Source organism: Hyperolius riggenbachi, chromosome 3 (assembly GCF_040937935.1).
Source record: "Hyperolius riggenbachi isolate aHypRig1 chromosome 3, aHypRig1.pri, whole genome shotgun sequence".
Classification (NCBI taxonomy): Eukaryota; Metazoa; Chordata; class Amphibia; order Anura; family Hyperoliidae; genus Hyperolius; species Hyperolius riggenbachi.
This window is the reverse complement of record NC_090648.1, coordinates 190,042,048-190,055,008: the sequence shown is the minus strand read 5'-3', so window position 1 is coordinate 190,055,008 and position 12,961 is coordinate 190,042,048. Positions and strand designations below refer to the sequence as shown.

General features: G+C 44.3%; 1 protein-coding gene across 6 annotated transcripts in view; it reads left to right on the top strand.

The window, feature by feature from the left end:
• The window catches only part of MYO5A (myosin VA), a 251,677-nt gene that overhangs the window by 104,199 nt on the left and 134,517 nt on the right, over positions 1-12,961 (top strand). For all 6 annotated transcript variants that reach the window (XR_011030300.1, XM_068275461.1, XM_068275462.1 and 3 more), the window contains exons 3-4: positions 3,684-3,855; positions 10,871-11,015. Coding sequence is in view for 5 of the 6 variants with exons in the window: in XM_068275461.1 (XP_068131562.1) it covers positions 3,684-3,855; positions 10,871-11,015 (317 nt within the window). In the remaining variant the exon portion in view is untranslated. The remainder of the gene's footprint in view (positions 1-3,683; positions 3,856-10,870; positions 11,016-12,961) is intronic.

Sequence of the window (12,961 nt, the reverse complement as noted above, 5' to 3'; positions counted from 1 at the left end):
TGGATCGAAACGAAACTAACTTTGGACCTTATGCAGATCCCATGCGAACTCTATGCGGTCCTTATAGAGGCCCCACAAGGCTCTTTGGATCTCCCCGAAATATTACATGTTGGTCGTTATTTACACCAATGTACATCTTTCATTTGTCTGTCTTGCACTCTTGGTTATCCTGTTTGATATTTCTTTTCTGTGCTTGTTTATGCCATGTGAACCACAAATAATTCTGAGTATGACTCCTGTTGTACTTGGCGAATAAAAGTGATTCTGATTCTATCCCTAGTAGGCATGCTTAGACATCAAAGGGGCAGTACACCTTTCATTCACCACCAGGGATCGATCAGTGTGCAAAAAGACAGCATCCCACCAGATCAATGTGCAGTGTTAGAACTGTGAGAGATCAGTCCGTATTATATCAGTAGTAGGTATCTTCACCAACACATACATGGGCATCATCTAATGAATAGTATCAGAATAAAACAGTATTACAGAATGACTTCAAGAGGAACGTCGGCCTAAACAAACATACTGTCATTAAGTTACATTAGTTATGTTAATGAAAATAGATAGGTAATATAATCTCTTACCTGCCCTGTTTTAAAAGAACAGGCAAATGTTTGTGATTTCATGAGGGCAGCCATCTTTTTGGATGAAAGGAGGTGACAGGGAGCATGAGACTGTGGGCCAGATTTATCAAAGCATTACCTACAGTTTTTTCTTCTTAACCTTCCTGGCGGTAACCCCGATTTTCTTAATTTTTTTTTTTTTTGCAGGACGCAGCTAGCACTTTGCTAGCTGCGCCAGCACACTGATCGCCGCCGGCCTGCGCCCGATCACCACTATCCGTAGTGGCGCGCGGCCCCCCCCCAGACCCCGTGCGCTGCCTGGCCAACCAGTGCCAGGCAGCGCCGAGGGGTGGATCGGGACTCCCAATGACGTCGGTGACGTCATCCCGCCCCGTCGCCATGGCGACGGGGGAAGCCCTCCAGGAAATCCCGTTCTTTGAACGGGATTTCCTGATCGGAGATCGCCGAAGCGGGCGGATGCCGCTGTGCAGCGGCTATCATGTAGCGAGCCCTGGGCTCGCTACATGATCTAAAAAAAAAAACAAAAAAAAAAAAACTGCCGCGCTGCCTTCTGGCGGAATTTTTCATACCGTCAGGAGGGTTAAACTGTTCTAACCAGCAGGGGAACTGTTCTGCATGATAATAAGAAACTTCTCAAATCCTATATAATAGCAGCAGTTTAGCATGGATTTCTAGAGCTGCACAACAGTAAGGGCCTATGTCCACTACACGCAGATTGAATGCAGAATGGATGCAGAAAAACTGACTCCAATGAATGCCTATGGGCCTGTTTCCACTAAACGCGATTTTTATGATGCAGATTTTCCCATAGGCATTCATTTGAGTCAGTTTTTCTGCATCAGTTCTGCATCCATTCTGCGTGTAGTGGAAATAGGCCCTTAAAGGGAAGGTTCAGGGACTATCCGAAAAAAATAAAAATCCCCATCCACTTACCTGGGGCTTCCTCCAGCCCGTGGCAGGCAGGAGGTGCCCTTGCCGCCGCTCCGCAGGCTCCCGGTGGTCTCCGGTGGCGCGCCCGACCTGGCCAGGCCGGCGGCCAGGTCGGGCTCTTCTGCGCTCCAAGGCCCGGCACTTCTGCGTCCCACGCCGGCGCGCTGACGTCATCGGACGTCCTCCGGGCTGTACGGCGCAGTAGTTCTGCGCCTGCGCAGTACAGCCCGGAGGACGTCCGATGACGTCAGCGCGCCGGCGTGGGACGCAGAAGTGCCGGGCCTTGGAGCGCAGAAGAGCCCGACCTGGCCGCCGGCCTGGCCAGGTCGGGCGCGCCACCGGAGACCACCGGGAGCCTGCGGAGCGGCGCCGAGGGCACCTCCTGCCTGCCACGGGATGGAGGAAGCCCCAGGTAAGTGGATGGGGATTTTTATTTTTTTCGGATAGTCCCTGAACCTTCCCTTTAAGGAAAGTGCAAATCCATCCCTAAACTGCTGCAAGAGTGCTTAATAGCAGTTCTACAGTGCTGCTGTGCAGATTAGACATGATTTGTGAAGTGCTCCTCCCCCCTGCTGCCAGGTGTTCTGTGAAGCTGTTCTGTGCTTAACCCTTCCAGTGCTGGGCATTGATACAATACAGCAGATGTATTGGTTACTTCAGTAACAGCAATTTCCCTCACACACTGCACTGTCTGAGAGATCTTCCCAACTTCTTCCATTCCTAACAGTTTAAGAAGGTATCTGCACTAATTTAGAGATTTCTAAGGGTGTCTGAGACAGTTGTGCACAGATTTCTAAAAACCTACTAATATTTTGTCTCACTCTTGATAAATGTCCCCCACAGTTCCAACTGTCCTGATCACTCCTCCCAGCTGCTAGGCAATGAGAACAACAACATCAGAAATCCCATCATGCTTTGCACAGCATCAGGGGGAAAATGCCCAGGCAGTTTTCTTTGATGGGGCGGAGCTTAGCTTCTGTGCAGCTAAAAATGAGTCTTTGAACAAAGTTCTGATGCTCTGAAACTGTTAAAGAAACACCAAGCCTTTTCAGTGCTACTGAGTTGATTTTTAGTCTGGAGGTTCACTTTAAAGAGGAACTGTAACATAAAAAGATCCCCTGGGGGGTACTCACCTCGGGTGGGGGAAGCCTCCGGATCCTAATGAGGCTTCCCACGCCGTCCTCCATCCGTCAGGGGTCTCGCTGCAGCCCTCCGTGGAGTCCGGGCAGCGGTGACGTCATTATTTACCTTCCTGGCTCCTGCGCAGGCGCTCTGACGGCTGTCGGCTCCGAACTACACGGAAATACCCGATCACCGTCGGGTCCACTCTACTGCGCAGGCGCAAGCTTCCTGCGCCTGCGCAGTAGAGCGGACCCGAATGAGATCGGGTATTTCCGTGTAGTTCGGAATGGAAAGCCGCCACAGCGCCCCCGCTGGAGCCAGCAAAGGTAAATATTGAAATGACAGTCGGCACAGTCGCCGGCTGTTCGGAGGGCTGCGGCGAGACCCCCGTGGGACAGAGGACAGCGTGGGAAGCCTCATTAGGATCCGGAGGCTTCCCCCACCCGAGGTGAGTACCCCCCAGGGGATCTTTTGAATGTTACAGAGTCTCTTTAAGCCTTTTTATAACCTACTGTATATACTCGAATATAATTCGACTCTAGTATTTGACCTTCTTAAGCTGAAATTTTTTATTGACTATAAGTCTACAAAGCAAAGTTAATGGCTGCACTTGGGGACCAGGATGGGATAATGACTGCACTGCAAACAGTATTGCAGCCATTAATACCTCCTGTCCATTAATTGCAGCCAATAACGCCCCCAAGCGCAGAAATTATTCACCCCACTTCCTGCTGCCCAGTATTCCCCCTGCCCCTTTCCTTGTTAATTGTTGTGGCCAGGACTTTCAGACCTGTGTTTTCTTGGCATTTTCTTTATTAAGAAAGTGTCACGTACCACTGAGTAAATTGCTTCAAATGGGAATTACACATTACTCAGTGTTGCTTTTGACTTGTGTATAAGCCGACCCCTCTACTTTTGTATAGTGAGTCAGACCTAAATTTCTAGACTTAGTCGAGTATATATCGTACGTTCAGCTTTAATGTTATCATGAGGATCACCTGTTAAAAATGTTTTGTCTTTTTATTACATTTTCTATTTCTATTCAAGGATTTGGAGTATCGTTTGGACCCAAAGAAAAAGGAGCTGCCACCACTTAGGAATCCCGATATCCTTGTGGGCGAAAATGACCTGACTGCCTTAAGTTATCTCCATGAGCCGGCCGTTTTGCACAATCTTAAAGTGCGCTTCATAGACTCCAAGCTAATTTACACATATTGCGGTGAGTGCAGGAATCCTCATTATATCTTAACGTCAGATTACTAGTTCATTTTTGTGGATGTTTCTGTGGCTGCATGCTGATTAGTTACCTCTTTTATTACCCAGCAAAATATTTACTGTCAGGCTTTTGTCCATAACCTGTAACATACGTTCTGCATTGCCCGATGTTTATAGCGTCTTTCCTCTATTGTCTGGGGTTGGCTGCTCTCCATAAATAAAATAGGATATAAAAGACAAGATCAATGAATATCTCTTTATTTAGTAGTGACTCTAGATTGGGTTTATTATTCTATATTGTTGCTGTGCAAGTTATTTTGTAAGTGCTAAATGTTTTTTGCAAACTTGGTTTTATTAAATGGTACATCCGGAAAGTGACACAAGTTTGCTTATTTAAAGCAGTCCAAGACACTCGTTTATACTTGGTCCTATTTTATGTTGCTCACTGGGTTGTTATAATTTTTCAAAGAATATTCAGTTTCCTATCTAAACAGCATCTACGTGTTTAACCGAAGGATGAAACTGTCACACTTTCATGAAGTGTTGATAAGTTAATACATTTCAAATGAGGCTTTCACATTCTTTATTATCACGAAGTAGACAACCGGCACGCCTGCGTATACGGTTCCCGACTGCGGGTTTGACCAGATTAAGCGGGGAACAGCCTTATTCAAGCTAAAACAAGGCTGGGACCCCTCAGAACACCTCTCACTGCCACCACTAGCTGTTCGCTAGACACTTCCACTCTGCTGTTGAGTCCTCAGCGTGCACTCCGCGTTTTCGTATTCGGGTCAGCTTTGCGCTTAGGCCAAATACGGGAACGCCACGCACCCACACACACACACAGTTGCAATCTTACACTGTCGTGAAGCAAAGACCCACTAACAGTCGTTCCGAACGATACTGTTAGCCACTCTGCTGTCGCTACTCGCACTGGCGTTGTTCGTACGTTGGGTCAGCTGCGCGCTTTAGGCCAACGTATGACAAACGCCCCCCACACACACAATGCAATTACAATTTCATATGATAGTGTTGCTCAATCATACAACTAGGCACGGACTTATACACAGCTACACTGCAGTCTCCTTTAGGCTATGAGTGTTAGTTTAGTACGGCAGAAGTCAAGCATATTAAATAATAATTTAATATTCCAGAAAAACATAAAACAATGCAGATCTTAATATATACAAAAGATTACAAAAAACCAAGTAAAAATAGTTACAAGATAAAAGTTACAAAGATAACACACACGGATATTTGCGTAAAATAAAAATGGGGATTAAAAAAAACGTTACCAACTTGAAGGTCTCAACGTTGTCGGCAGGAGCATGCCGCTTGTTCGACCAGAAGTCGAGATCAACTCTAGCTATGCGCTAACTCCAAGAGCAGATACCGGTGGCTGTCCTGGGTCAGCTTAAATAGTCTGAAGTGTCCCCTGGGGCATTTAATGTCCAGTCCCCAGGAACTAATGCAGTTTCCTCGTTTGTGACATCACCGAACGCTTGTCATAATCTTTCTTGTGATATGCAAACTTCAAAGGGGTTCCTGTTTTAGCTTCTTGAAGTCTGCAGAATTCATAGGTGAGATTGTATCCTACCAGACATCAAAAAGCTTCCTTGCCTATTGAAGGGGACTGGTCCATTCACTGAAGACAATGGCAGCTGTCTACATTAATACAAAAGATCACAGCGTACAGTTCCTCTGGACAGCCAGAAACAGGTAATGAGGTTCCCTTTTGTCTGTCTATTGACACCACACACAATCACCTTAATAGTCCATGAAGCTAGCTGCCAATATCTTCAGGCCATACTGGCTGACCTCCACCTCTGAAAGATATACAGCAGACATAAAAATGATAGAATAGGTTTCTGTACTCCCTAATATCCTTGTAGAAAGCGTAGTGGAGCACTCCCCTCAGTTCAAACAGCGATGTGCCTCGGCTATTCTGGCAACACTCCAGAATCTTTGCAGCTAAATGGAAGCGAAGCCGGCACCATCAGATATGTATTTGCTCTTTTAATCAGGTAAAAACATGCAGACAGCAGATATGCGACGTTTCGAGGACACAACCTCTTTTTCAAGCTGAGCTGTGCATGACAAAACATAAATAACCAAACAATCCTATATATACACAACACGGACATATGGCAGCCTATCAGCATTAAGCTACATCATTAACCAATGAAATCAGGTCCTACCTAGTGGACCTGATAGAAAACCACAAAGCTGCCTGTCTGATAGGATCTTTTGAAATGGAGACGTCCCACCCTCTCATCCACGTCAGTCCCAGGTGGGGGCAAACGGCTACTCATTGCTGGGCAGAATCATGCGGAAAACCGTCTCCATCCGGCCACACCCATCGGCGGACCTGAGAGGGGACACTCCGCACTACGTAGGGGAGAGGGCGGCAACCAGCCGTCCACTCCCCTTCTGCCTTTTTAAATTTAAAAAAAGATTATCCTCACATAAACATGCTATCAGGGAGAAATTAGTAGACCAGGCTGTCCCATATCACTTTGTGGTTATTGTTTGGTTATTTATGTTTTGTCATGCACAGCTCAGCTTGAAAAAGAGGTTGTGTCCTCGAAACGTCGCATATCTGCTGTCTGCATGTTTTTACCTGATTAAAAGAGCAAATACATATCTGATGGTGCCGGCTTCGCTTCCATTTAGCTGTACTCCCTAATATCATCAGCACCTCAATATATCTCCACAGTTAATGAATTGTGCTGATTCTCTTGTCCTAAATCAAAGGTGTGCTATCTTTTTTTCAGTGTAGTTTGCCTTCTTAAAACAGAAGGTATTTGCGATAATTCAGCTTTAGGGCCGGGTCACACGGATGGCAGGCGGCTTCTGGTAGCCGAAAGCCACCTCATCCTGTGACGTCTTGTTTGGGGGGCGGTGCTAAGGCGATCGTCAGCATCCCGTCGCAATCAGCTTTTTTCGTCCCTGCAAGGGGACATGAAGACGCGGCGGTGAATCGACCCTGGATGCTGCATGTAGCGTACAGGGTCGCCTGAAACGACGAGGAAAAATCTGGATTGTATTGCGTTTGCGTAATCGACTGTCATTGCGCAATGATAAATGCTCCCATTCACTTGAATGGTAACGTTGAGCCGACAAGTCCCGGACGCTTAGCCGTAAACGCCGTCAAGCGTCAGTGTGAACCGGTCCTTAAGTGAGCAACTGTGGTCCTCCACAATGCATTAATGTAGCTCTATGGGGTAGGGCTTGGACCAGTACAACAGAATCTTCGAGCAGCTTAGGGTGACCCAAAACTACTAGGAAAGTATAGGGCAAACCTACTGGGCCCCCCTCATGGCAAATCACAATCTACAGAAAGAAGGGGGTCTGTGTGAGAGACAAATTACCTTATACCAGCAAGCATCCCCTTTAGAACCTGCAACTCTGGTCAAATGTCTGATAAGTGACTTCATGGGCTTCAGTTTTGCTTCATAGTAGAGCCCCCCTGGCTGGGCTCCAGAATCCCTCAGACCCCATACACTTCTCCCCCCTTTGATGCCCTACCGGCGGCCCAGCGCTGTAGCATGCATCTTGTTAGGCGATTGCTGGTTGAGGTGGGTGCAGTTGTCTCATCATGCTGTGACATGGCATTGTAAAACACGTTGTCTCTTCCATGAATGGCTGGTAAACCTCTGACTTAAGGTGGCCATACACAATTTAATTTTTTTTAGGGTTGTTTTTTTTTTTCGACTAGAGATAACAATTTTTCAGCTCGATTGAAAAATCTTAAAAAAATGAACCACTATACAATACACTTTTATAATCAATTTTTCCAAAAATACGAAACATACTATCAAATATTTAAGTTTTGGTATTTTTCTGTCTGACTTTTCCAACAGATCCTGATTTTTATTGAAAAATAGCTTTAAAAAAAAAAATCAAAAATTTTTTTTCCCCTCAGTCGGAAAAAAAACTATTTTCAATTTCTTATACATTCGATCAGGCTTTAAAAAAACAAGCAAACTGGAAAGTCCATCTATTTTATTGTATCGTGTATGGCCACCTATGCTGGCACAGATCACTTTGGTATTCAGGAGAAATGTAAGCTCTGATGACTAATGATGACTAAGAACATTTTATAAAGTCTCAAGACTTGCCACTTCCTCTCGTTGGAGATTTATGAGGGTGTTTTTTATTCCTGTAAAGGAAGCAGGAAGTGAGAGTAATATGAAAGGAACCCTTCACTTTTACAAAAATGTGGTTTGCCTGGCTGATTCACTTCTTTTAATACCTTCTAAGTCACCGATCACAATTGTGTCAGCTATTATGACTCCATTGTGATGTCATTGGCTGTCTGCTTGTTGCAGCTGTGACTTGGAAACTACTGAAATCAGTGGAACCACCAGCTAAATAGCACTTGTGTAAGGGATAATGACCAGTCTCCATATTTATTTTCCACATGTACAGCATTGGATAGTTCAATGTTCTCTGTGAAGCAATGCTGAAAACACAGCAAAAAGGGTAACTTAATCAAAATATACTTTAAGGGGCGCTATGGCGAAAAATTGTAAAATGTAAAATATGTGCAAACATATACAAATAAGAAGTAAGTTTTTTTTCCAGAGTAAAATGAGCCATAAATTTCTTTTCTCCTATGTTGCTGGAAATTACCCTCGATCGCCCGCGGGTAAAGTGCGCGTCGCTAGCGGCGGCCGATCCGATCAGGTATACATTACCTGAAGCTGGCTCCCGGGCGTCTTCTCCGTGCTGCACGGCTCTGTTCCGGCTCCATCCATCCCGGCGCTTCCTGTGTCACTGCAGTGACCAGGAAGTTCTAATAGAGGGTGCTCTATTTGAACTTCCTGGTCACGGAGTAACACAGGAAGCGCCGTAATGGATCCAGAACAGAGCCGTGCAATGCGGAGAAGATGCCCAGGAGCCAGCGTCAGGTAATGTATACGGGGGGGACAGGCGGCAGGAGCAGCTCAGCAGATGGTGAATCGGTTTCAGGCTGAAATCGATTCACAATCTGTTTGCAGTAAAGGCAGCCATACGATCCCTCTCTGATCAGATTCGATCAGATAGGGATCTGTCAGCTGGTCGATCTAATGGCACATCGACCAGTGTATGGCTACCTTTACAGTAGCTAGTAGAAATCTGACAGAAGCATCAGGTTTTGGACTAGTTCATCTTTTTATGGGGGACTCTCAGGGATTTATTTATTTTCAAAAGCACTTAGTAAATGTCAGTTGCTCTGTCCAAGCAATGGCCAGCATCATTGTTTAAATCCTTTTTAGGGAATCTCTTTATAAAGAATAAAAGCCTTGCTGAGAATCCCCTATGAAGAGATGGACTAGTCCAAAACCTGTCACTTCTTTCAGATTTCTACTACCTACTGTAAGTGACAGTAACACAGGGGAAAAGTCATTTATGGCTTATTTTACTCTGGAAACAACATACTACTTATTTGTCTATGCGCATGTTTTACATTTTACCATTTTTTTTCCATTGTGCTCCTTTTAAATACTATTGGTTCTGCACCCCCTGTTCATATGAGTGCATTGAGCCCACAAGAGCTATCTGCATAAAGAACAATAGCTCTCTATGTAAACATGGGTCCTAGTACTAGGCACAGCCTCTGACTCAACCATTTCTTTATTTTTGAAGTAAAAAGAAAGTGTGAAGGGAGATGTCAAAGTTCATTAATGTATGCAGTACTTATTTGCCTACACATCTTCAAATTCTGCGGCTTCCCCCTGTCTAGACTTGATCTCTCAGGTGACACTTCAGGGCCGGATGTTGTACAGATGCTTCATTATTCTCCAGGCTACAGACAAGTTCTGTTGCCAAAATTAGCCTAGGCAGATCAGATATGTGGACCACAGCAATCTGGGAGACCATGCACAGCGGCGGCGGATCAGTCAAAAACAGTCTGCCGACAGCCTGTACTCACGTACTACTGTCGGCAGAATGACCGCGCCGCTGGAGGGTCTGATGGACCCGTCGTTTGTTACAATAGTGCGTGTGTACGCACCTTTAGAAGTCTCAGTAAACAAACATTCTGCAGAGATCACCTGGCAGAAATAAAGATGTTGCCACCTGTGATAAATTTCAAAATGTAAACTGCGGTGAAGAAAGCTTTTACAATGGGCAAACACTGACTAAATTAATTGATAAATGATTATTGTAAAAAAAATATATATATATTTTTAGGTTATTTTCACTACAGTTCCTCCTTAATAGGATAGTAGAATCCTGTGTAGATGCAGGTGTGGGAGACTTGCACTACACACTTCAGGAACAAGAGAGCAAAGGAGCACCCTATGAGTGTGGCAGCGTGCCCGGACCCCACCTCACTGCCTCCAGAGGTACACAAATCTAACAACCAAAAGATGGGTCGGCACCACCAAAGTTGAACTTATAGCTTTATTGTGAAAAGCAGGGCTCCAAAAGAGCTATAAGTTCAACTTTGGTGGTGCCATGTGGACCCATCTTTCGGTTGCTGCACACTTCAGGAAGCAGCAATAGTGCCCCTGATACATCACTGTACCTACAGTACCTGCCATACAGATCTGAGGTGTAGTTGAAAACAAGACAAGGGGAGAAATACTCCTAAATGCATTTCTTTCTAGGAGCCATACTGAGAGAAAAACACATGCTGTATTTTTCTGGCTAATTAAATGAAAGGGAAAATAAAGGTAATCTGGCATATCTGTGTATGAGAGGCTGACTCTCGCTGCCAGTCAGCTGGTATGCCATTGAGATATCTTGTGGTGAACAGCTAGTCATGCTCAGCTGATAATGGCTTGAAATAAATTGGTTTTGTAAAACCCATGCAAATTCTACCGTGCTTCCTTTAAAGCATCCACATGACTGCGTTTATCTCTCTGATATTGTCCAGTGATTAGATTGCCTTATGCTAGCTTCACATTCGCTTGTGTTTTTATTGCAGATAATGTAAGGTTAATAATGTGTTCCCTGGAGCTGGATTCTGGGAGATCTCATCTCTTGAATGACTGGTGATTTTCTTGTCACGTTTTGTTTCCCTTTTCCAGGCATAGTCCTTGTAGCGATAAACCCGTATGAGCAGTTACCCATCTATGGCGCCGATATCATTAATGCATACAGTGGGCAGAACATGGGAGATATGGATCCCCATATCTTCGCAGTGGCGGAAGAAGCATATAAACAGATGGCCAGGTGCGTGTTTTCTTCAAATAAGCAACCCTGACGGTTTCCAAGGAAGTTAAAACAGGCCAGTCCCAATCCTAGGCAGGACAAACATGACCAAGGCTTTTTTTTTTTTTGTATTGAAATCCCTTAATAATTCTTGGCCTATCTATCTCTCTAACATCATACAAGAGTACTCTACCCTCTACATTTCTCTATTCACCATCCACCTCACTCATAATATGCTCTCAAGATGGTTATAAGACTTTTCTGGAGCTGCTTTTATTCTATGGAATTCTGTTCCGCTTTCTGTCAGATTTTCCCATATATTTAGTAAGTTTAAACAATCCCTCTAAACTTAACTTTTTCAAATTGTCAAGTTAGTTCCATCTCTACCCTTATCATTTACTAACCACTTACTCCTATCAACTTTAGCCTTTGCTAACTCCCTCACCTACTGTATTATTTGTTCTCCTACCTCTCAGATTATAGACTTCATGGTCAGGGTTCTCTGTACCTCTTGGGTCATGGTTTCTTCACTTCGCATTTGCTTTCTACACCACCTTACTAATAATTGTGCAGTGCTACTTAAAGAGAATCTGTATTGTTAAAATCGCACAAAAGTAAACATACCAGTGCGTTAGGGGACATCTCCTATTACCCTCTGTCACAATTTCGCTGCTCCCCGCCGCATTAAAAGTGGTTAAAAACCGTTTTAAAAAGTTTGTTTATAAACAAAGAAAATGGCCACCAAAACAGGAAGTAGGTTGATGTACAGTATGTCCACACATAGAAAATACATCCATACACAAGCAGGCTGTAGACAGCCTTCCTTTTTAATCTCAAGAGATCACTTGTGTGTTTCTTTCCCCCTGCAGCTATCTTCCACTGAAGTGTCAGGCTGTTTCTTCCTGCAGAGTGCAGACAGCTCTGCCTGTATGTAATTCCTCAGTATCAGAAAGCCCAGCCAGCTCAGAGGAGGATTTATCCAGCTTGTAAAAGATAATAGAGCAGAGAGAAGCTGCACTAATCTAAATAACACACAGGCAGTGTGCAGAGAGGGGCCTGGAGGGGGGAGATGCATCACAGAACCACAACACTGAAGAACTTGGCAGCCTTCCAGACACAGGCCGACAAGTCCGACAAGAGAAAGATAAGTTGATTTATTACAGAGATGGTGATAGTAGAACGTGCTGCAGTAAGCCAGAGGACATTAGAATAGATTTTGGAACTTGTAGGATGGAAGAAAACCGGATGAAATTTTTAAAGAGAAACTCCCATTTTATTGATCAAAAGTAGACCTTTCAGTTCATTTATACACATTTCTGTTACTAACTGCAAATAGTTTTTTTGTTATCTTAATGCATACACATATATGGTCAATCTACAGAGATCGTGACAGAGACTGGGAGTGTCAAAGCTGCTGCCAGTCTCTCAGTTAGTGCAGGTGGGGAAAATAAGAAACACGATCTCCCACTCAGCAAAATACCAGGAACCAGGAAAATATCTGGGAGTTTGTAACGCAAACAAAATATAGATTCCAAATACAGATTCCAAGTAATTACTGTTAATTTTGCAAATTCCTAGCAGACTGAAACGTAATTCATTACAGCATGTAAAAAACATTTAATTTTTTTAAAAAAAATTTTTAAGCATGATATGCATCAAAGACAATGGTTTTATAAAGTGTTCAGAGATTTAGCACGCTTCCTCCAAACATATTTAAATATCCCCCCGCCCCCAGTCCACGTTGGAGCCCACCCTTGCTGTGTTGGGTCACATTGAACATGTCGGACATGAGCTTGTCGGATATGTTCCCCTGGCCTTGCTCCCTTCCATGTATGAGCACAGCCATACAATTTTAACATTACAAGGAAATAGTAAAGAGCAATACAATATTGCAAGTAGTCCAACTGTAGTTACCTACATATAATCCTTAAAGGTTACCTGAAGTAAGAGGGATATGGATGCTGCCA